The sequence below is a fragment of the Podarcis muralis genome, chromosome 16, assembly GCF_964188315.1.
Source record: "Podarcis muralis chromosome 16, rPodMur119.hap1.1, whole genome shotgun sequence".
NCBI lineage: Eukaryota > Metazoa > Chordata > Lepidosauria > Squamata > Lacertidae > Podarcis > Podarcis muralis.
Window position 1 is genome coordinate 11,105,250 of NC_135670.1, and position 23,863 is coordinate 11,129,112.

General features: G+C 47.4%; 1 protein-coding gene across 1 annotated transcript; it reads left to right on the forward strand.

Moving 5' to 3' along the window:
- Positions 1-3,852: 3,852 nt before the first annotated feature.
- SDHC (succinate dehydrogenase complex subunit C) lies at positions 3,853-20,749 on the forward strand. Its single transcript, XM_028710175.2, has 6 exons — positions 3,853-3,938; positions 8,617-8,673; positions 9,417-9,518; positions 12,063-12,124; positions 14,237-14,400; positions 19,194-20,749. The coding sequence occupies exons 1-6, from the start codon at positions 3,919-3,921 to the stop codon at positions 19,296-19,298; spliced, it is 510 nt and encodes a 169-aa protein (XP_028566008.2). The 5' UTR covers positions 3,853-3,918; the 3' UTR covers positions 19,299-20,749.
- Positions 20,750-23,863: the final 3,114 nt, after the last annotated feature.

The window sequence follows — 23,863 nt, forward strand, 5'->3', positions numbered from 1 at the left end:
GCGTCTGTAACCTGAAACATCTGTAACCCGAGGTGCCACTGTACAATGTGAAAAACAAATGAGCACATGCGTTCAAACGAAAAAGACAAAGACAACCCTATTTCTAAACGGCAAGTTTAAAACATCCCCACCCACTCAAAGAGGCCACAGACGATTACAAACCGAAGGCCTGGCACAAAACAACATCCCCTCCAGCATTTCTCCAATTAAAATAGCGACATCCTAAGGGAAAGCAGGACATTCCGTGATCAAATCAGAAACTGGGACAGCTTCTGTAAATACGGGACAGTCCTGGGAAAATAGGGACACTTGGAGGGTCTGAAATAAATGTTTTTGCTGCGCACCTAAAGGCGTCTAATGACGGCACCAGGCAAACTCCCTGGAGAGGCCATTGCATAGGCAGGGAGCCACCACAGAAAAGGCCCGTTCTCATGTTGTCACCCTCCAGACCTCTCACAGAGGAAGCACACAAAGAAGGGCCTCAGATGATGAGGTCCGGGTCAGTTCATATGGGATGGGGCTGTCTCTGAGGTATTGGGAGACCTGAGCCACATAGGTCAAAACCAGCCCTTTGAACTGGGCCTGGAAACTGGCAGCCAATGCAGCCAGGCCATGAATGGTGCTGATTCTACAACCCAGTTTGCTGAGGAGAGCAGCAGTGAGGGCTCGGATTATTCACCCCGAGGGCCACATTCCCTTGTGCGGGGCCACATGTCCCTGGTGGGTGGAGCTGGAGGCAGAACTGGGTGTAGCAGCAAATGCAAAATTTACATTAAATATACTGTAAGAACAATAATTTAGTATTTATGCAGTCTAGCTTCCAACATAATAATACCACAGCAAAAAGTCAAACACTAAAAACTTCATGATACAGGGCTGCCTTCGGACATCTTCGGAAAGTTGCACAGTTGCTCATCTGATTGATATCTGCTAGACATTGATCTGTTTGACATTTGTTCAGCAGTTACTTCAAAATTAATCCCACAAAATTTGGCTAGTTTTGGCACATGCTCACCCGCCCACCTACTTTCCCAGGGCCCTTTTAAGACACGTTTAAAATACATTCCACAAAAATCCTGAGTCCTGGAGTATACCCCCAAAGAGAGCTACAATTCCCAGCACCCATAACAAACTACAGTTCCCAGGATTCTTTGGAGAGGTGGAATATGCTTTAAATATATGGTGTTTACAGTGGTCCTGGAAGCTTTTAGACTTATTGTGGGGAAGATAGATGGGTCGGGGCTCACCAGGACAGGCTCAACCCTGAAGCGTATGATCACTCCCAGATCCCTCAAAGCCTTGATCCTGAGCCGTGCTTTCCATGTGATCTGGATCCCTTGCCTGTGCTTGTAGGCACAACATTCCACAAAGCTGGGGCGACTGAGTTTGGGCTGACAAAGGAAACTTTGATCCCCCCCCCCCAGCTGGGCTAAGCAGTCCAAAGTGGGCGGAGGCTCGGTGCTGCAGCGAGGACTGCTGGGTCCAAGGCAGGACACCAGAGAGGCAAGGGAACGAGACAGGCTAGGAACGTTGGAAGCTGTCAAGCCATTGCTCCATTTAGCTCAGTATTTTCCACACACTGACAGGCTGTGGTTTTCCAGGATTTCCATTAGAGATCTCTCCCAACCCTACCCAGAGTTGCTGGGGATTGAACCTGGGACCTTCTGCATGCTCCACTAAGCCCTGGCTACAGGAACAATGGTATCCCAGCCTGCAGGGGGTGTTTACGGCAAACCGCAGTTCCCAGGATTCTTGCTTAGAGCGTTTAGCCTCAGAATGTCCATGATCTTGGAGGGCAGGTGGAGGCTTGTCACCTCTCCCTTCTCCCCCTTGATGGAGAAAACTGGGATGAAAGTTGTAAAAATTGACTAAAGATGCAGCACTCCCTGCTTGGTTAAACAGTGGAATTATTCAACCTGGGGTGCCAGCATAGCAATAGTGGTGAAAGTGTTGGATTGGGATCTGGGAGACCAGGGTTCAAATCCCACTTGGCTATGAAACTCACTGGGTGACCTTGGGCCAGTCCTTATCTTTCAACCTAACCTACCTCACAGGGTTGTTGTGTGAATAGATAAAACAGGAGGACCATGTACTCTGCCCTGGGCTCCTTGGAAGAAAGGTGGGATTTAAATGTAATACATAATACGTGAACTGAAGCTTCTCATGTCATAATCTGAGGCACTCAGTAAGAGATGCCAGAACAGAACACACTCTGCACTTTCTCAGAGGTACTCAGAGTAGTGTAAAGGTAAAGGGACCCCTGACCATTAGGTCCAGTTGTGACCGACTCTGGGGTTGCGGCGCTCATTTCGATCTATGGGCCGAGGGAGCCAGCGTTTGTCCGCAGACAGCTTCCAGGTCATGTGGCCAGCATGACTAAGCCGCTTCTGGCGAACCAGAGCAGCGCACGGAAACGCCATTTACCTTCCTGCCAGAGCAGTACCTATTTATCTACTTGCACTGGTGTGCTTTTGAAGTGCTAGATTGGCAGGAGCAGGGACCGAGCAACGGGAACTCACCATGTCATGGGGATTCAAACCGCCGACCTTCTGATCGGCAAGTCCTAGGCTCAGTGGTTTAACCCACAGCGCCACCTGCGTCCCCCAGAGTAGTGTAGTTAGCATAATTCTACTCAACCACAAAGCTTGCTTACTGACCTTGACTTGATCACTCACTTCTCTCATTCTCAGTCTAACTTACCTCACAGGGTTGTTGTGAAGATCTAGTGGCAGTGAACCATTTACTCTGCCTCAGGCCCCTTGAGGAAGAAGCAAGGATATATCATTTCATCATTTTACTTCGACAATCTGGCTTTCAGCATTTGGATCCCTGTTGCCCTTGTATTTTGGAAGTTGCTTTGAGAAACTCCTTCATAGATGTGGAAAAACAGCACAATAAATGTTTGAAATAATAAATAAAAGACTGTAAATGGAAATAACCCAGCAGACGTTGAATGCCAGCAGGGTGGCGGTATGAGGTGTCTGAATTTGAAAGAGTTCAACACATGCTCAGAAAAACAAAGTGTGCAATCTCTAAACTTGTAGGTGCCAACCCTCAAACATATTTGGCTTAAAATTCAAGTGTTGCTGGCCTGCTCACTCACAAACGGCTGCATACGATGTGATTTTTCTCTCTGGGAAGATACAGTGGAAGATCAGCTGTACCTAACTAAATTCTACTAGATATGAGAACCGGTGTGTTGTAGTGGTTAGAGTGTTGGACTAGGATTTGGTGGGGGTACGGATGGTCCAGGGCTCTAATCCTCACTCGGCCATGAATGAAGAACATTAGGGTTAGGGTAACCATGAACAGCACTTTTGAGCTCCTTGGAGGAAATATGGGACAGAAATCTAATAAATGAATATCCCGAGACCCGTTGAAATGAATGAACCTGAGTTAAGCCATGCCCATTCATTTCAATGGGTCTACCCTGAACAGTGAATGCACCTCTAATTTACTGGTGTGGATCTGATAAATTGTATATATGTACATAGTTTTAATTCTATCAATGTTTAATTTTTTTTAAAACGATTGTCTTTTTCTAGCTGTTCTTATTTTTATCTGTAAGCCGCCTTGAGAAAAAAGGCGGGGTGTAATATAAATGTGCACATATTATAAATATATCAAATTCCCAGTCCTCCTTTGAAGTAAGGAGCCCCATGCAAATCAATAATCCTAGCTCCCGAATAAAAAACAAAAAGAGCACAGGATCTCAGCCTGCGGGAACCGAGAGTGGACGGGAAACCCTTAAGGTCTTAAGCAGACGCACCTTGCCCCTCTCCTCCACTGCCTGCTGAAAAGCGCCCTTCCGCCCTTGCTTGCCTTTGACGACGGAAGTAGGGCAGTGACGTCACCCTGCGCCCTCTTCCTGCTTGGGGTTGGGCGGGGGGACATTGGAGCGAGTGGCGCCTCGGCAAGATGGCGGTGTCTCTATTAAGGTGACTGCGGGGGAGAGAAGTCGGGAGCGAAGCGCTGGGAGGGAAGAGAAGGAGTGGGAGGTGGGGTGGGGGTCATTCCTGGCTGTCTGGGAAATGGGGTGTGTTCTGTGAGGGGGCCCTTTGTGGGGGGACACCTGTGCCCTTGGGTGCGACTGGGTGACATTGGTTTTTACCCTGAAGGTGTGGTTTTTTTAGCGCCGTTCCGTTATCCTCTTGCAGAAGCTGAAATGCAAACCTAAAGAGTTTTGTTATCCTGCTGCATGTACAAAGTGCGTTTTCACGTGCGCCAGCAGGCTGTGCCTGCCTTTCTGCTTGCATGCACACGCCCCACACCTGTCAGCACATGGGTACATAATGTTTTTGCGGTGCCACATATCTCTGTGCGCATGTAAACTTGTATGTGCAGAGAGATGTAATCTGTGTCTGTATGCGCTCACTCACAAGCCCCGCAGATGTCAGATGCACGCATTCAAGCATTATGTGCATAGCTAAGTATATAAGTATATGCATATAAGTATATAAGTATATGCTGTTGTTCATATTATTATTTAATTTATTACCCACCCTTCACCTTAAGGTCCCAGGGTGCATTACGGCATTAGAACACAAAATTGCAACACCACGTTAAAACAGTTTGATACTGCTTAGGTAGTTTCAAACATAGTTAATGACAAAGTTCAGTTGGTGTAGCATGAGGCTCTTAATCTCAGGGTTGTGGGTTCGAGCCCCACAGGAGGTGAAAGATTCCTGCATTGCAGGGGGTTGGACTAGATGACCCTCAGGGTCCCTTCCAGCTCCACAATTCTATGATTGCATGTCAGTGTTATGTGCCTATGCACGTTTCTGCAAATGCATTTATTTGTGACACACCCACCCATAAACCCCCACAGCTGTGTTATGCTTATGCATTCAGTACACGTCCATAGGCATTTCCACAAACTGAGACATGTGTTTGCACACAAGCAGACATGCTGGTGGGCCTTCTCCACACACACAAGCCATGGACACAGAAGGGGGCAATGAGACTGCACCCCTGACCCTGCCTCTAATGTCCTATTCTGTGTCAGCCCTGCCCCATGGACATTTGTGTGCTGTTATAGGTACCTGCACCAGGAAAGCCTATGTGTGAACAACTTTTCACCCGTTGGTGTTCCCATGATCAGAACCCCTGATCATGCATGGGTTCAGATCACATGCAAGCCTATGCATGACCTGTCATTTGCCTGTTGATTTTCCCAGTATAGATACCAGTGTCAGTGTGCCAGTGTTCAAGGCATAGGGCTGGTGCCATGCATGATGTCAGCAATGCAGTCCCACCAGCCTCTTCTCCATGTGGGCAAAGCTTCTACATGTAAAGTACATGTAGGTTTTCTGTTTCCTCCGATGCATGAAGCATAATATTAGATTATGGCAGCTGTGTGAATGTGCTTTGATGGGCAGGGATGAAGAGGAGTGAGGCCAAATGGAAAGGAAATCCGTGAAAAACAGACACCAATAAAAGCAGAATAGTTACTATTACTGTCACCAAGGCAATGTTGGTGCGAACACAAATATCCTGGCACTGGTAACCTAATGAATACCATGTAGTGCGATTAAAAACCCATTATCTTGATTCAGTCACAGGTTTTCGTTTGATTGAATTTCTTCATCAGTTGTGATTTAATTTCACACTGGAGTTTTACCTGAAAGCTCTTTGTTTCAGAATGGCTACTTGTAAGTTCAGTAGGCAGGTGTCCAGTGAGGCTGAAATATTCTCCAACTAGTTTCTAAATGCTGCCCTTTCTGAAGCCTGGTGTGTGTTCATCTATTCTTTTGTGTACATGTGCTTGTTGCACTGCAAACATGGGTCTCTGTGCATAAGCTGAAATGCATGCATGAGTTTGTGAGAGTGTTTGCCTTGCATGCGTATGCTTACGTGTGTGCTTCATTGAAGTCAGATGTGCATAAGCTGAAATGCACGAATAATATATTTGTGGCACTTGTGAGCATGTGTGCAGTTGTACATCTCATGTGTGTCCATAAGTTTAAATACATATACTGGCTTGTGGTATTGTGAATACGTCTTAGTGTATGCATGCTTTATTGTATGGAAGTGTGCAGTAGCCGTAAAGCATATGTAACCATTTTGTAGAACTATGCACAGGTTGTGTATATGCATCTCTGAACACCTGAACTTAAATTCATGTGCAGGTTTATGGTATTGTAGTCATATATGCCCATTCTTTATCAATGTGGGTTTAGATGCGCACATCTAAATTTAACATTTGTAGGTTGGTGAAATTGCAAATATCTGTAAGAGCACTTATCTGTGTGCATATGTGTATACAATATGAAAGGTGTGCATACATGTGCAACATTGAACACATGCGCCTGTATGTGTGAGTTGGTTCCCACATGTATGTGCGTCACTTATCAAGTGGCAACTTATGTGTGAATGAGCTGTCACGATTCTGCCACTATGCTAAAGAGAAAGAGTTTTCTTTTCACCCAGTGCCAGTTCAGAAGCAATGCTTTTCTATGGAACCACTTCTCAACCGCCCTGCAGAAAATAATAATGGAAAACATCCTAGTTTCAGAAAAATAACCATCACACTTTGCAACTCGCTTCCTACAAAACGTGGTCATCACCAGGCTTTTAGTTGGTCTCAATTCTTATTTCTTTGCTCCTCTTTCCTGCCTCATTTTGACCTGCCTGTATCTAATTTCTAGGGAAAATCGGCAAAATTGGCACTGTCGACATGGGCTGTCATATGTCTGGATTTCTGCCCAGACGCTGCTGACAAATGCAGGATTCTGGATATGTCTGGGAAATTCCGGACATATGGCAACCCTAATTTTACCCAAACTTCCCAGAATTCTTGGAAGGAACCTGATAGGGCAAAGTGGGGTAACTGGAAACCAAAGAGAAAGTCCTTCACACAGTGCATTGTTAAATTAGAGTGTGCTCCCACGGGAGGTCAGAATGGCCACCAACTTGGATGGCTTTAGATAAGAGGAATAGACAAATTCATGAAGGAGAGAAGGCTACCAGCTGCAGTGGCTATATTCTGTCTCCACTGACAGAGGCAGCCACAGAGGCAGTTGCAAGGAATCTCAAGAGAAGAGAGTACATATTGCACCCAGGTCCTGTTTGTGGGCTTCTCACAATAATCCGGAAGACCACTGTAAGAACAGGATTCTGGGCTAGGTGGGCCTTTGGCCTGATCCAGCAGTCCTCTTCTTATAAACAAGTTTCCTTTTTTATGTGTCAATTATCTCCAACACTAGTGTGTCCTTTAGACAAAGTCCACTCCAGTCCCCATCTCTAAACTCCTTGAGCTATGACCGGCTGCCTTGTGAATCGCTGGTTTTTTTGCTGGTGTGTCACCTTTGAATGTCAGCCTGACAACATCTTGACAGGATCTGTCTAGAATACCTAGCTCCTGTAGCTTTCAGGGGTGGGTGTGTGCCTGTAATAAAAAAAGAAATTGAAACCCTTAATTTACCTCTTGCTCATGGTGTCAGTTTGCAACTGAAATGTGATGCTCACTGCACTGAAACAATGACCTGCTATTTTGCTAGCACTTCAGGTGTGACAAATGGTATCTGCAGAATGAAATGAAAGTTTTCTTTCTCGCTTTCGCCCCACCAGAAGCCTGCAAACCTTTACCCTTTAGGGGTCCAGGCATGAAATAACTGCTTTTTGTTATTGGCAGGGCTGGTTTTTCTCGCCCATCTTGGATATTTTGTGTTTAGTGAGCAAATTAAAATGAGCTGCATTTCAAGGATGGAGATGTGAAGGACTGTACGTTTGATTTTGTGTGTGTGGTGCACATATGGACACGAATATATTCCCCCTTTCATTAATTTTTAAAAGAAGATTTAACGTACTGATAGACAAATACATAGCAAGCATTCATCTTTCAAAATTATGTACACACATTCCTTCAGCTCAATATACATAGATTTATATTAAATCTGTAATAAGTCACTGTTAGATCGATAAATATTTAAAGCCTTTTATGAAATCCATATACTGTCTAGCATCTCTTCGGATGGATCTGTGAGAGTTTTGCAGCGGAAGTTGGGGAATTGCAACCAACTGCATTTCTGTCCCTTAATGGTTTGAATGGGTGGTTTCACATTTTATTTAAAAGCCTGGGCAGCCGGAACCTAGATGTAAGCAGACCTGAAATATAATCCATTTCAGACTCATCCATCTAATAGCTGTTATTGTTTGCCACTGAAGAAGACTGCCTGGTCAAAATGCTTTTGGCAAAATTGGATTGTGATTTACTTAAACCAATGGGAAGCTCGTGATATATTTCTCTGGCTGTGTAGTGCACACCATATATTTAAAGTACATTCTTCCCCCTCCCAATTTTTTTTACCCCTTAAAGAACTATAGTTCCCAGCACCCTTGGCAAACTACAGTTCACAGAACTCGGGGGGGGGGCAGGCGGGCCTGTGCTTTAAATGTATGCTGTGTACACAGCCTTAGCTGCAGTGCCAACATTTTATTTCGTTATTGTGTCGGAAGGTTTTAGACACATACACACCCCAGTATAATAACAATAATGGTTTCTGTGTGGTTATCGAGCAAAACGTGTTGTGTTTTCATGTTTCCTGCCTTGCACTGTGTCTTGGTGGGAAGAATAAGGCTTCAGTTGTAAATTCAAAGAGCACTTTTGTCTTTCAGATTAGCCAGCCGGCGATGCCTCTGTGTTCGTCTCGGACCGGGACTCTCCACGCGGCAGTGAGTTTATGACAGTAAAAAAAATGGGCTTTTGTTAATTCTCCTCCTGCTGTTTGGATCTTTGCAAGATTCACTCCTCTGCCAGTTTGTTCTCCCATAATTCATGGGCCATTAAAACGGCTGGCTAGCTGTTAATGCTGTGATTGGCACTTTATAGAATCTGCAGGTGCTGCTCTCAGGAAATATAAATCAAAGGACGTTCGCTGGTTTACTTGCCAACGACTTGGCTTCAGATGGTCCTTTCCATTCACCCTCTGTCTCTGTGCCCCTCCACCACACCCTTATTTATTGCAAACAAAAGTTGTCCCTAAACAAACTTCCGTTCAGAGCCCTACAGGAGAGGAAGTTGGTGCATCAATTTTATTTTATTATTTAAATAATTTTCCTCTTTTTTAAAAAATAACCCTGCTCTTCACCTCCACAAAACTCCTTACAGAAAACAAATGAGGTTGATCCCATCCTCAGACTTACAGTGTCCTATTTTAGAAGACCAAAAAAAGGAAGAAGGGTGGAGAGGAAGGAGGAATAATAACAGCAAAAGTTATGCACCTCCGGTTTGAGGCATTGTTCGTTTAACAAACCATGAGCCGCTCATGAGTCACCCATGAGATGATCAAACCATGGCTTTTCCTCCCATTTTAGGACCCACCCTGTTCTCTTGATTGCAATGCAGTATCTTCCCATGTTCCTAAGCACGGCACAGGCCCCAGCGCCATTCTTCTCTCTTGTATTTTCTTTTCCAGCGTGGTCCCCATGGCAACGACGGCAAAGGAGGAGATGGCCCAGTTTTGGGAGAAGAACACCCGGTCCAACCGTCCTCTGTCCCCTCATGTCACCATCTACCAGTAAGAGCTGGCTTTGTTTAAGAAAGGAGGCGTTCACATTTCCAATTAATTGAGATAAAGAGCAAGATTTAGGACTGGCACTGGGACGGAATTGGTGGGTGTTTTTTGCAGCACGTCGTCAACACAATTTATACTGGGCCGACCAGACATCGTTCCACTTTATTAGATGTTCTGCAAGGCTTCCCCAAGGCTTACCGCATTATTGCCAGCTTCTGCTACAGGTTCAGAGTTCCTGTGTTATATATACAAAGCCCCAAGCAGCTTTGGCTCAGGATACCTTAAGGACCACCTGAGCCTTCGTATCCCAGCTGGATCACTGAGATAACCCAGAGGAACCCTTTGCCACGTTGGCAGGAATCCTGAAAGGGCAGTCGACGAAAGAGCGGCTTACTTAAAGGGAAAGGGGTGGACATTTGGATTTGATGCTGTTGCACACTACAGGGGAAGCGTTGCCCCTCGGTGGGTAGAGCATCAGTTTTGCATGCAAGTTCAATCCCCGGCTTCTCCAGGTAGGGCTAAGTCTCCCTGTCTGAAACCTTGGCTCACTATAAAGCAGCTTCCTTTATTCCATTGGCTCCCCGGATGCGGAATTCGCACCCTGTTCCCCTTGCAGCATCCTATTCCTTTTTTCTTCACAGTGGCGCTCGGAAGGTCCGCTGCTTTCCCTTTAAGCTGGTCTCTCTTCCACCGCCCCTCCAGGATTCCTGCCATTGTGGCAAAGTCATTCCTCAGCCACCTCCGTAGATTCCTCCATCCCTTCTCCTCATCTGGCTGGATTCCTGGCATAATTCTGGGTACAGGCACAGAATGAGCTGGAACAGTTTCTCCATCCTAAGTGATTTACACTTGGAGAGTCACCGATTCTCCCCCTCCTTCTCCAAATCAGTTCTGTTTTGAGTTTATTAATAGCCCACATACACAAACAAGACCCCAAACTCAATATTTGACTCCATATAGTGAGGGGGAAATAAAATAAAAAGTACAAGCAATTCCACTAACTGCAACAATGCATTGCAGCTAAGGAGAGGGCCTTCTCTGTGGTGGCCCCTAAATGGAGGAATTCTGTCCCCACCACAGAGGTGCATTTGGCACACCTTCATTCTGCAGTTTCTGTCATATGCTGAAGATACCTCTTTAGCCTGGTCTTTGACACCTGAGAGATGTACATACCGTATTTTTTGCCCTATAGGATGCACTTTTTCCCCTCCAAAAATGAAGGGAAAATGTGTGTGCGTCCTATGGGGCGAATGCAGGCTTTCGCTGAAGCCTGGAGAGCGAGAGGGGTCGATGCGCACCCACCCCTCTCACTCTCCAGGCTTCGCGGACCTCTCCGCAAGCAGCGGGATCTGGCGATGGGCTCCCACGGCTTGCAGAGAGCTTCCTGTTTGGGGGCTGGGGTCGGGGGAAGCCCCGTGCCTGGGGGAAAAATAATTTCCCCCCCTTTATTTCCCCCCCTAAAAACTAGGTACGCCTTATGGGACGGTGCGTCCTATAGGGTGAAAAATACGGTATATGCTTTAGGACCTGCTTCCAGCTGTTGTGGCCGTTAATAGCCATGGATTTGTCTAGCCCTCATTTAAAGCCACCCTAGCTGGTGGCCATCGCTGCTTCTTATGGGAACAAACTGCATCACTTTTTGCACTGGGTGACTACATTGTCAGCATTGAGAGACCTCTTCCCTCTCTCAGCCTCTTTTATTTTTTTCTTCTGGTGCAGTTAGATCTGTGCAAAATGTTGTTTTTTGGGGTTTTACTTTATGCTGATCTGTGTTTTTGGTGCTGTCTGAATGCTGGGTTGTGAAGGTTTTATGTCGTTTACATAGGGATTTATTTATTTTTGGTGTGTCTTACTGGTTTCTGAAAACAGCCCAGGGACTTCGGTTGATAGGCAATATAGAAATGGAGTAGTTGAATAATCAGTTGAACAAAGGCTTTAAGACCAGAGTGGGGAGCCATTTTGCCCCCTCGTTATCTCCTTCTACTCTGTGTGCCAACTTTGACAGGTGGGTGGGGTCACCCACCAGTCAATCACCTGATGCTATGATGATGTCAGGTGACCAAAGGGTGGCTTCTCCCGCTTCCATCTGCCAAAGTTCTAGGGCAGAGAGAGGGGTCTGCTTTGCCGGTACATTCCCTGTGAGGGAACATGCCAACTCTCCGTTCATCAGCTGATGAGCAGAGGGCTCAATCCTGCTCTCTGCAGGGGTCTGCTTCACCAGTGTGTTTCTCATGGGGAATATGCTGGGGAATCTGCAGCCAGCAGGACTTAACCCACCTATCAGTTTACATCAGCCAGCGACACCAGCTGATTAGCCAGGTGGGTGTGGTTTGGAGGAAAGGGACTGGTGGGCCAAATAAGAACCCGCTGGCAGGCCAGAATGGGCCCATTGGCTGCAGGTTCCTCACCCCTTTTTAAAGAGAGTTTGGTGGGATGGGGTGGGGGAAGAAAGAGCTGTTGTGAACTGAATGTTGGTGGCAGTCTGGCTAGACTCTGGTGCCTTGCTTTGTGCCCCGTCTCACTGGCCTCTGTTTCTTCTTCTTTCAGCTGGTCCCTGCCCATGATGATGTCCATTTCTCACCGTGGCACAGGAGCTGCAATGAGCCTAGGTACTTTGGGGGTCTGTCCTTTGTCACTTTCCTCTGGACCCCACTCAGCGCCCTCCTTACAGCTGCAGCTCCCTCCGTGCAGAACGGCCTGTAGCCTTTCTGCTGTGTTTGGGCTTCCCAGAGGCGCCTGGAGCAATGGGAGAATGCTGCTGAATTTCAGGAAATGTGTTTTTTGCCTTAACATGGGGGCATGCGTATGTGTCTTGCATTTAAAAAGTGCTACCCCCTGCCCTTTGCAGTCTCAAGTGGTACAGCCCGCTCTCATGCCTGTCAACCAAGAGGCACCTCGCCAGATTCATCTCAAGCAGCCAGGGGAGATGGGGGAGCAGAAGAAGATTTTATTTTTTTAATGCCCTGGGCAAGTTTGGGCATGCAACAAAATGAGAAGCATGACCACTGGGAAACAGCAAGACAGCTTGCGCCATGTTGGTCCTGCGCTTTGCAGCATGCTCCTTTGGCCGGGGTGGCGGGTGAAGTGTCCTGGGAGGGTTTTGCTGACCAGTGATGGGCAGGTGGGCAGGAAGGGAGCAGATCTAAGAGCAGCTTGGCGGTCTTCGCTCTTGCTGGCTCCGCCTGCCCTTCCCCACTGCCCCTGCCATCCATTATGGCAGTGCCATCTGGAAACAGCAAGGAGAAGCCTTGAGGCTTAAAAGGAAGGAGCTGCCACCACCGCCACTCTTCCAGCCAACCCAGGCGCTCTTCTCAAGCTGTCCTTATTGCGTATCAGCTGTCCCCGGCGCATGTCAATCCAGCTCTGAGTCCCAGCTCTCGCCCACGGGGTTTGCCTCTCTTTGCTCAGCTAGCTGAGGTTGCCTGTGCATTGGTAGCTGATCTGTAATTTGCCTGGAAAGGAAACTTTCCTCCAGAAGCTTTAAGGGGCTTTGTCAAAGCTCGAGCCACTGCTAATTCAGCCTTGCTTGTAGCTGTTCTGTGTCTCGCCCTGATGGATGCTCCTTACTCTAGTTGGTGGCCTTTTAAGCTGAGCAGAGCCGTGGTATTAAGCCACTTGGATTGAATTCGTCATTTTACTGTATTGTGGTGTCTGATGGTTGGCATTGGCAGAGCGCTCTGTCCAGGGCTGTCCAGGGCTGATCGGTGCCTGCAAAATGCCCCTTTTGCTCAGCTGCCTCTTTACCTGCCGCACACTAGAGGTCATATACTGTATGGCTTGTCTTAGGGGGGGTGTTCTGGGCGTAGGTTCTCCTGCAGCATGTAACTTGCATAGCACAGGTAGCAAATGTGAGAGGTTTTTCAGGGGCCTGAGAGTGGTATGTCTGCCTCCCATATCCTTAGCATCCCTGGGTGCCCCCAGACAGCCAGAATTTCACAGGAGGGGCTCAAGCTCAAACTGAAATCGGAGGTTTTTGTAAATAAAGCAGATAAAAGTGCTCTGGTGCCATTGCACACCATTGCACAACAAATCCACTCCCCCCCCCCCAAGATAAGGTCTTTTTACATATGAACATAAAAAGAATGTGTTGGTTCATGCCCTTGTCACATCTAGTCCAGCATCCTGTTCTCCCAGGGGCTAAACAGATGTCTCAGTGGCCTGGCCTTGAGCTGGATCCCTTCACAAGAGGACTCTACCTTCCTGCGGCTTCCAGAAATTGATTTCTGTCTCCAGCTGTGGAGGCAGAGTATAGCCTATCAATGGCCTTCTCCTACATGAATTAATCTAATCCTCTTTGTGGGTTGCCATTACTGCCTCCTGTGAGAGTAGGTTTGCAGTTTGCAAAGCAAAAAGGTGGGCAACACGTTGAAAAGTGGGACAAATGAATGATTTAATGGGAAAACAGCTAAACACCCTGCAAAAAGTTCACAGTGGCTGTAGGGCGAATGGGCATTGCTGTATAACTACCTTATGAACGGTGCTACTCACCATAAAGTTGTTACAGTAAGTGCCACACTTTTCACATGGGGGGGGGGGTTTAAGGTGCCAGTACTGCATATCTTTGAGTACCCCCAGAAAAAAGCACTGCCTATGAACAAACCGGAATGAATGCGCAGACAAAAATCAGGCATAGTCCAGCCTCCGCATCAGCTTTGTGCAGAAGATTGCTTGATAAACAGGTTGCCCAAAGGAGCCCATTTCTCTTGTGCTTTTCTCCCCAGGAGTGTCGCTCTTTGGCTTAAGCGCTCTGATCCTCCCGGGACACTTTGCTGACCACTTGGATCTGATCAGGTCCCTCAGCCTGGGGCCTGCCCTCATCTACTCTGCAAAGTTTGCCCTGGCTTTCCCCTTGACCTTCCACACCTGGAACGGAATCAGGCATCTAGTGAGTAGCCCCTTTGGAATATGGATGCAGCTGGGGAGCCTCTCAGCATAAAAGAGGCAGTGGTGGTGTGGCGGTTAGAGCACTAGACTGGGAGCTACAGACCAGGGTTTCAGATCCCAACTCAGCCATGGAACTCACTGGTTGACCGTGTCCTAATCTTCCTTGCACCGTTGCTGTTGTCGTTAATATTAACCATTGATTTCATTCATTATTTTATTTATTTAATGTATTTGTTGCTTTTTATTTTTTTTACCACCGTTACAATTTGGAAGCAAACAAACAGATTGAAGCCAGCATAAAATAAAGCAAAAAATATATATTCTATTTTTAAAAAAAAGATATTTATTGGTTTTTTCACAAATTCATATAACATAAAAATCACAAAAAAAGACAAAAATGCATACAAAAAACACAAAACCACATGTATAACTTCATTCCCTCATGTTCATAAAACTTACTTTCCCGACCTCCTCATACCTCCCCTTACTGCATTCCACTCTCTAATCAATTCTCTTCAACAAATCCTTCCCCTAATTTCTATTAAAATTTTAACCTTTCTTTTCATATTTGCATAATCATTACAGCAAACAACCACTTAATTTCAGAATCAACATCGTCCTAACATTCAACAATTTTACAATATTTCTTAAGATAGTCTTTAAATTTCTTCCAATCTTCTTCCGCCGTCTCTTTTCCCTGGTCTCGGATTCTGCCGGTCATCTCTGCCAGTCCCATATAGTCTATAACTTTCATCTGCCATTCTTCTACGGAAAAAAAAAATCTAAAGGGCAACCCTATTTTTAAAAAGGCAGGAATAAAACATTCCAACAAGTTATGAAGCCCACAGAGAATTATAAGCCAAAGGCCTGGCTAAATGTTTTTGCCTGGTACCTAAATATATATGTATATATATGAATTCTTTCCATGATGCATCCTAGAGCCATTTGCAATATAATGACATAAATGTTCACTGAGGTCTTGGGAGGCGTCGCTGTTTATGTGTTCAGGTTTGCAGGCCCATTTTTATGGAGCTCCCTCCCAGTTGAGGTCAGACAGTCCCCGTCCCCCCCGTTGAAATTCTAGCCCTTACCAAAGACTTTTTTTTTTGCTAGCAGGCATTTTAACTAAATTCTGATTTTATAGTTTCAGCTCAGTTTTATTTTCACTCTACTGAGTCTGCAGTGCACCGCTTAGAGGCGACTGTGATTTAAATGGCATACGAGCTGCTGAAGTAAACATTTGAAAATAATTATAACAATAGCACAATATAAAAAAAATTGTAATAAATATTTTTTTAAAACAGATTAAAGCAACAGCACATGCACAAAATCAATTCAAACCGAAAGCAGGTGCCGACCGGGATAGAGATTTTCGAAGGCTTGTTGAAAGAAGAACTTTTTAAGTGCGTATCAGAAAGGCAGTAGAGAAGCACCTGTCTGAAAGTGCTGTGGGAGGGAGTTCCAAATAATAATAATAATTTTTTATTTATACCCCGCCCTCCCCAGCCAAGGCCGGGCTCAGGGCGGCTAACAAGCAATAATAAAAACAAGTTGAATGAATACAACTTAAAAACAAGATTAGAATACAACATTAAAATATTAAAATGCAGCCTCATCACAGGAGGAGAAAGGAAAAGGAAAAAAGAAAGAGGAGGAGGGAATCAAATTGGCTCCAAGCCAAAGGCCAGGCGGAACAACTCTGTCTTACAGGCCCTGCGGAAAGAAATCAGATCCTGCAGGGCGCTGGTCTCATGAGGCAGAGCGTTCCACCAGTGTTGAAAAGGCCCTGGCTCTGGTTTAGGCTAATCTAACTTCCTTAGGGCCTGGGACCTCTAGGGTGTTGCTGTTTATGGACCTTGAGGCTCTCCGTGGGGCATATCGGGAGAGGCAGTCCCATAGGTACGAGGGTCCTAGGCCGTGAAGGGCTTTAAAGGTCAAAACCAGCACCTTAAATCTGACCCTGTACTCCACCGGGAGCCAGTGCAGCTGGAAAAGCACTGGGGGCTGCCAGGCTGAAGACATAAAGTGTGAAGATAAATTGGGGAGACCCTTAGATGCCACCTGGAGCTCCTTGGAGGAAAAGCAGGATAGAAATGTAATAGTAATAAATAAGAAGGTGCCTGTCCTGGTATTCAGTGGTATACTGTCTCTGTACATGGAAGCTTTGCATTGGGGATTCTGCCAGAGGAACATTGCTTGCCCACACATTCAGCAGACAAAAGGGGGAGGTTTGCGCTAGTGGCAGGATTTCTCCGTGTGGGTAGCAGTCTGAGCTAGGATTAACTCGTGCAACTCTGACCAACAGCTTAAAAAAAACCAGCCAGGAGCCTAAAAGCAAAGGGATGGAAAGAGTTGACTTCCTTACCGTATTTTTCGCTCTATAGGACACACTTTTCCCCCTCCAAAAATTAAGGGGAAATGTGTGTGCGTCCTATGGAGCGAATGCAGGCTCTTTGGCTTCAGCAATAGCAATGTGAAGCCTCCAAAGCGCAGAGGGAGCGCTCCCTCCGCGCTCCGGAGGCTACGCGTTGCTTTTGCTGAAGCCTGGAGAGCAAGAGGGGTCGGTGCGCACCTACCCCTCTCGCTCTCCAGGCTTCAGCGATAGCCGCCTAAAGCCTGTGGAGCGCAGCGGGACCTCGCGCTGTGCTCCAAAGGCTTTGGGTTCCTTTTGCTGAAGCCGGGAGAGCAAGACTCCTGGCTTCAGCAGAGAGGGAGAGCTGCGCAGCGCCCCTTCAGCAAGGCGGGAGGAGAAATGGAAGGGGCTCCGTTTCTCCTGCCGCTTCGCTGAAGGGGCGCTGAGCAGAGGGGGGGGATTTTTTTTTCTTGTTCTCCCCCTCTAAAACAAGGTGCGTCCTATGGTCAGGTGCGTCCTATAGAGCGAAAAATACGGTATTTTCTTCCTATATTTATGACCCACCTATCCTTTGAAGAGTTCAAGGTGCCACACAAGGTTCTCCCTCCTCGTTTTATCGTCACAACAACCTTGAGAGGTGGGTCAGGCTGGGGGGCAGGGAGTGGCCCAGGGTCACCCAGTGAGCTCAAAGCTGAGGGGATTTGAACTGTGGCCTCCCAGGTCTTGGTCCAGCACTCTAACCACTACGCTACACATCCTGCACCCCCGGAGAAAGGAGCAATCATATTGCATGTTTGCATCCTTCTCTGCCATTTGCAGTGCTGCGAAGTGGCACTTCTTTTCAAAGCAATTAGATCTGTCAGCGTGTTTTCTCTCTGGGAGGGGGGGGGAGAGGACAACTGCTCTGATTGCTCACTTCTGGGACTCTGCAACCTTCCCTTGAAAGCAACTGACTCTTCAGTACTTACCCGGGGCTGAGATTTGGGACAGACGGTTCTCTCTGGGAGAAGTGTGAGCTCTGTGTGTATGTGTGTGTGTGTGTGTGTGTCTGTTTTTCTCTTTAGAGGGAAAAAAAACCCTTATAAAGGCCAACCCACTGACTCCCTTGCCCAGCTCCTGGGCATCTTATGCCTCTCCGAATGAGCATCTTCTCTTCCTCTTGACTCCAGATAGTATGCATGGATTCCTCTGCCTGCCCACGCCTCCCTTTGCTTTTGGAAAATAAGATCTGGAGGGCCTTCTGGTTTACTGAGAGTCACAATCAGTGGCTGCCCCTTGGGGCAGGGGATGCCGATTGGTGGGCGCTGGGCTTGACAAATGGATTTTGCTCCCTGCGCATCAAGTGTGCCCTTGTACATTATTAGGGAGGCATAGAAGCTGCTGTCACTCGATACAAACGGCTGTCATCAGAAGCTGCCACAGCTAGAGAGAAGAATATTGCCAGGAGAAAGAAAAGAGTGATGTGTGCACTTCTCTCTCTCTCTCTCTCTCTCTCTCTCTCTCTCTCTCTCCACACATGCACACACACACATCAGCATACAGTTGCAGAAAGCAAGAGTGATCTGGGAGAAAACCCCACAAATTTGCAACACTGCACCCCAATATCATACACCTGTCAATTCTAGCACAGCAGTTTGGACCTGCCTGCATGCAGAGGAACTAATCTGTGAGCTGGGAAATCGTAGGTAATAACACTTCCCTGGACGCCTCTGGGGAGTAGGAACCCTTTCCAGGGGACTAGGCAAGAGAGGTCTACAAACATTACTTGTATTTCTCTCTGAAGTCACAAATTACTGGACAAGACAGGCTAGGGATGGCTGCAGACATGGGTGTGCGTATTCATTTATGCATAGATGTATGCTGATTGTATGTCTAGTGTAAATTATGCAAATTACACCACCTACTTTGCATAACGACTTGCGCATAGCTCTTCCAAGTGTTCACGGAGCTTCAGATGCATTCTTGAGAGGCAATCCTTGCAACAAGGGAACCTCCGACTCCATCAGCTGTCATTATGGTGGTGAAAGTGGGAGTGCAGCACTGTCCAGAGGGGTCCAGGTTGAGGAAATCTAGCGTACATGGTTTCTTACCCACCCACCCCACATTATTCTCCAAAGAACCTTGTGAGGTAGGCTAGTTTGAGATGCAGTGACCAGGCCGGGGTTACCCTGTGAGCTTCAGGGCTGAGTGGGGATTAGAAACTGGGTCTCCCTGGTACTAACTCAACACAGGGGTGTCTAGTTTTGGGCTCTCCAGATACTGTTGGGACTACAATTCCCATCATCCCTGACCATTGGCCATGCTGGCTGGGACAGATGGGAGTTTATTATTTATTTCATAAAATGTATGGTTTGCTAAAAGAATAAACCAGTGAAATAATCAGTTAAAAACGGCTATTTAAAACAACACTTTTGCTCTCCCCCCCCCCCTCTCTCTTGTAGGCATGGGACCTGGGCAAAGGATTCAAAATACCCCAGGTCTACCAATCCGGAGTCCTCGTCCTTATCCTGACAGTATTGTCCTCCATTGGGATTGCAGCAATGTGAAGCTGGGTGGAGCAGTCCTCCTCTTGTCCTCTACCACTCCTGAAATCCTGTTCTCTTCCATCTCTTGAACGGTTTAGTTCATCAAAATCTCCGGAGCAGTAGAAGTTGAGGGGCAGCTTTTTGGCTAGGGAAACAGTCTGGGGTTGGGGGCAAATGGTTCACAAATCATCACATAGTTTAATAGTAAATGGTAATGAGATGATTCTTTCCTCCCTTCTCAGATCCTCCCAGATTATTGCAGAACCACTCTTTTTCTGTTTTTATTTTAATGTCCCACATTATCACCAGAAATCCCCCGTCCCGTTGCCCCTGAGGTAAAGCCTAGGGCTGGATGCGCCAACAGCAGCTGAGTCCTGATTGGCTAAGAAGCTAGCATACCCACAATGCACTGCTTGAGCCACTGCTTTCCTCGGCCGCATGCTTCTTTTCGTTTCTCCCACCCCCACCCCCCAGTCTTCCCCCCAAAAAAGGCTTGAGACAATACCAGCCTTTGTCCCCCGCCTAGGGGCTGAGGGAGCTCCATTAGCACACTGTGTGAGCGAGCGTGTGGGTATATTTTTCACGAGGACAAGGGCGCCCATTGATAAGCGAGGCTCGCAGGCAAGAGCAGCACATTCAGCCGAAGCCACCTCCAGCGGCTGTCCTGCGCCTCACCCCTTTATCCCCAGAATGATGGCAGCGGCCGTGAGGCTTCGGGCCCTATGGCCTGTGGCTGCCTCTGCTGAGGTTGCTATGGCAACGTGCTGAAATGCTGCATTGCTCTCTTTGTAGGTGTGGGCCGCCAACATGGGCCAGGGGAAAAGAAAACAATGTCATCTTGGGCAAGGCCTGGTCTCATTGCTGCAAGTGTGAGGGGAGCCTTTGGCCCTCCGGCCAGTCTCTGCCAAACTACAGCTCCCATCAGCCCCAACAAGCATGGCCGGTGGCCAAGGATGATGGGAGTTGTAGTTTAGCAACGCCTGGAGGGAAAAAGCTTCCCCACACTGGCTCTACTTGGGTGGAAGAACTCCGGTGGTGTAATTTCAGGCCACTTTATCCTGCTCGCCGTCTTTGCAGATGGATCCGTCCTGATAATGGGGAAGCTGCAGCCCTCCAGATGGTGTGGGACTACAACTCCCATCACCGTTTGCCATGCTCACTGGGAACGATGGGCATTGTAGGCCTCACATCTGCAAAGGCCACATGTTTCTCCAACCCTGTCGCAGACGAACTATCCTCTCGGACTCCGTAAATACAAGCCCATACTGTACTACCACCTCTTGAAATGTTAAAGCCAGACAGCTTTCCCTCCCCATGAATGAAGCTGGGTTGCCTCTCTCCACCCTCTGTTCTCCACAAATGAAGCAACTTACTTCTCTGCGATCAGAACCATTGTTTGGGTTTTGTAAAGTTTCCACCTGTTTCTACTACTAATAAATTGTCCTCAGCCTTTCGTGGGGCACGTGAAGTTACTGGTGCTATTTATTCGACATGTTTCTGAATAATCAGGGTTTGTCACAGTGGGTCTCGTCTCACTCGGCTGTTGTATGTCTTGGGTGCAGAACCTGGCCTGGTTTAAAAATACATAGGCAGTTCCAAGGTCCCCTACCGCCCAAGTTTTCAGGAAGAGATTGGTAGCTTCCAGTTTTTCCTCCTCAGGTGGAATCCATAAACCCAGATCTTCTGTATGCAAGAAATGTTCTCTGTTGCTGAGCAGAACTGGTGTGGTTCAGCTGTTGCACTAGGACCTGGGAGACCAGGGTTCACATCCTCACTTTGCCATGAAGCTCACTGGGTAACCTTGGGCTAGTCACTGCTTCTCAGCCTAACCTACCTAGCAGGCTTGTTGTGAGGACACAATGGAGCGGAGAACCATGTACATCACCTTGAGCTCCAGGAAGGAAAGCTGGGGTTTAAAAGTTAATATTAATAAATTGTAAGGGTGTACAGCCCACCTGCCCTGGGTTATTTGAATTCAACCCCTCCATGACCATCTATCATAAAGGTAAAGGGACCCCTGACCATTAGGTCCAGTTGTGACTGACTCTGGGGTTGCGGCGCACATCTCGCTTTATTGGCCAAGGGAGCCGGCGTACAGCTTCCGGGTCATGTGGCCAGCATGACTAAGCCGCTTCTGGAGAACCAGAGCAGCGCACGGAAACGCCGTTTACCTTCCCGCCGGAGTGGTACCTATTTATCTACTTGCACTTTGACATGCTTTCGAACTGCTAGGTGGGCAGGAGCAGGGATCGAGCAACGGGAGCTCATCCCGTCGCGGAGATTCAAACCACTGACCTTCTGATCGGCAAGTCCTAGGCTCAGTGGTTTAACCCACAGCGCCACCCGTGTCCCTTACCATCTATCATAGGTGTGCGGCATTTTTGGCCCTCTGGATGCGCCTGAACTACGATTCCCATCATCCCTTGCTGCTAGCTATGCTTCATAGGGCTGATGAGAGTTGTACTTCGATAAGACTTGGCCAAAGATTCCCCAGTCCTGATCTCCCACAATGATAGGGATTTTTGCCCATATCAGGTGAGGTTGGTTGATCAGGGTGCAAAACCAGAAGGCAGCCTGCTCCAAAGCACATCTGGACATGTACCTGGTTAAATTAAAACAAAACGAGTGGGTCCCATAAATGGCTTTCAACTGTGACCCAGCTCCAAAAAAGGGCTGGTGACAATGAGGACCTGCAAAAAATAATAATAATAATGTTGAGAAAGTGTTCCAGCTGGCTGTGCCTTCTTCCAGGATACAGTACTATATTCCATTTTACCTCCACCCGATTCCACATGTTTTCTCTCACACAAAGACACACACACTCCTATTTCACCAGGGTCTCCCCTCCCTTTTCTGCATTTCATGATTGAACAAAATGGGCCCACACTGATCATTTCGGGGTGTGTTGCCCCCCCTCCAAGCCTTAGAAGTTCTTTCCCAAGATGGTTTTGTACATCTGCAAACCTTGGGATTCCTGCCCCCACAAGCCTGCTGTTATCTCCCCCTTGCTGGAGGCCACATCAATCCGGTTTATGTCCATCTTCCTCAGACGCACACAATATATTCCCAAGCGTTCCCTGCAGTCTTGTATCCTGGTACGCTTCAAAACTAAATCTGCAGTAAAGCATTAATGCTGAGCATAGATGAAGAACCCCCCACCTGCCTGGCAGTGCCTGAATATCTGATTCTAAAAAAACGGGTTGGTGGTGGGTGGTGGGAAAGAAAATTTAACCTGTCTGTCTGTCTCTCTCTCTCTCTCCACACTTCACAGTCTATTAAAAAGGGGAGACGAGTCCCAGATCTCCCGTGTGTTTTCTGAAAGCCTTCTCTTAAAAGCCTGGCTGCTTTGATGATCAAAAAAAGATGATCTAAGACTTTCCTAAGGAACAGGAGCTGTGACGGCTTTGCTTCTGTTAAATCAACTGTGCGTATCTATTACTGGGAAGAGTTTTACTGTCTAAATTTGCCCCCCACACAAAAAATACTTTTTTATAAAAAAGAAATAATCTTCTGTACGTGCAGGGCGTTAATGAGGGTGGAAGCCTTTCGAGTCCCAGAACCAGCAGCTTTCAAGTCAACCAATTAGCTTGGTTTCTCCCACACACACATACATCCCTTTTTAAAATGGGCTTGGCATTAACAGATGAGGTCGCTGGGTTTATCTGTTGCTTTCTGCAGAGGTGGTTTCAGGGTGACACGACCGGCGTGACCGCGCTGCAGGGGGTGCCACAACAATGCCGTTGCTTTCAGGATGCTGTGTGTTGGGTGTGGGTCTTCCACTTCCCCTTCTCCAAATGGCATTTCCCAAAAAGATCCCTCAAAAGCTCATTGGGGAGTTGCGCAATGGGGAAAGGTTAATGATGGCAGGCATTTCCTGAAGGGACAGCAATCTTCTGTGACTGTGGTTGCCAGACTGTGAAGTCTCCAGGTTTCTCTGACCACCCTCAGGTGGCAAGGGTGGGCCTTGAATCTCCAGGTGAGCAAGAGCACCATATACAATGGTACCTCGGATTGCAAACACCTCGGGTTACAAACACTTCGGGTTACAGACTCCGCTAACCCGGAGGTAGTACCTCGGGTTAAGAACTTTACCTCAGGATGAGAGCAGAAATCGTGCACTGGCAGCAGCGGGAGGCCCCATTAGCTAAAGTGGTGGTTAAGAAAGGTTAAGAATGGTTTCAGGTTAAGAACGGACCTCCGGAACGAATTAAGAATGTAACCAGAGGTACCACTGTATAGCAAGCTTCATCCCAACAGAAGTTGACTGTATAGATAGGATATATAGACAGGACACTCGGGAAAGGGGAGCTGTGCTTCTCCCCTCCCTCCTCCCCTCTCCCATTTAATCTTCACATCTGAAATTATTGTATAGACTTAATGATGTCATAGGGGAGGTCAAACCTCCCCCCCCCCCATGGCATCACTGCATCCCTCCACTTAGTCTCAGGTTTGAGTCTCAGGGTCTGGGATGCTGCTCCTGAGCTGGCAACGCTGTCTGTGGTAGAATGTAGCTTAGGGGGCTCCTTTCACACCTTCCAAGGGGGTGCTCTTAATCTGCATCAGGGCTTTGCTCTCACAAGGCAGGG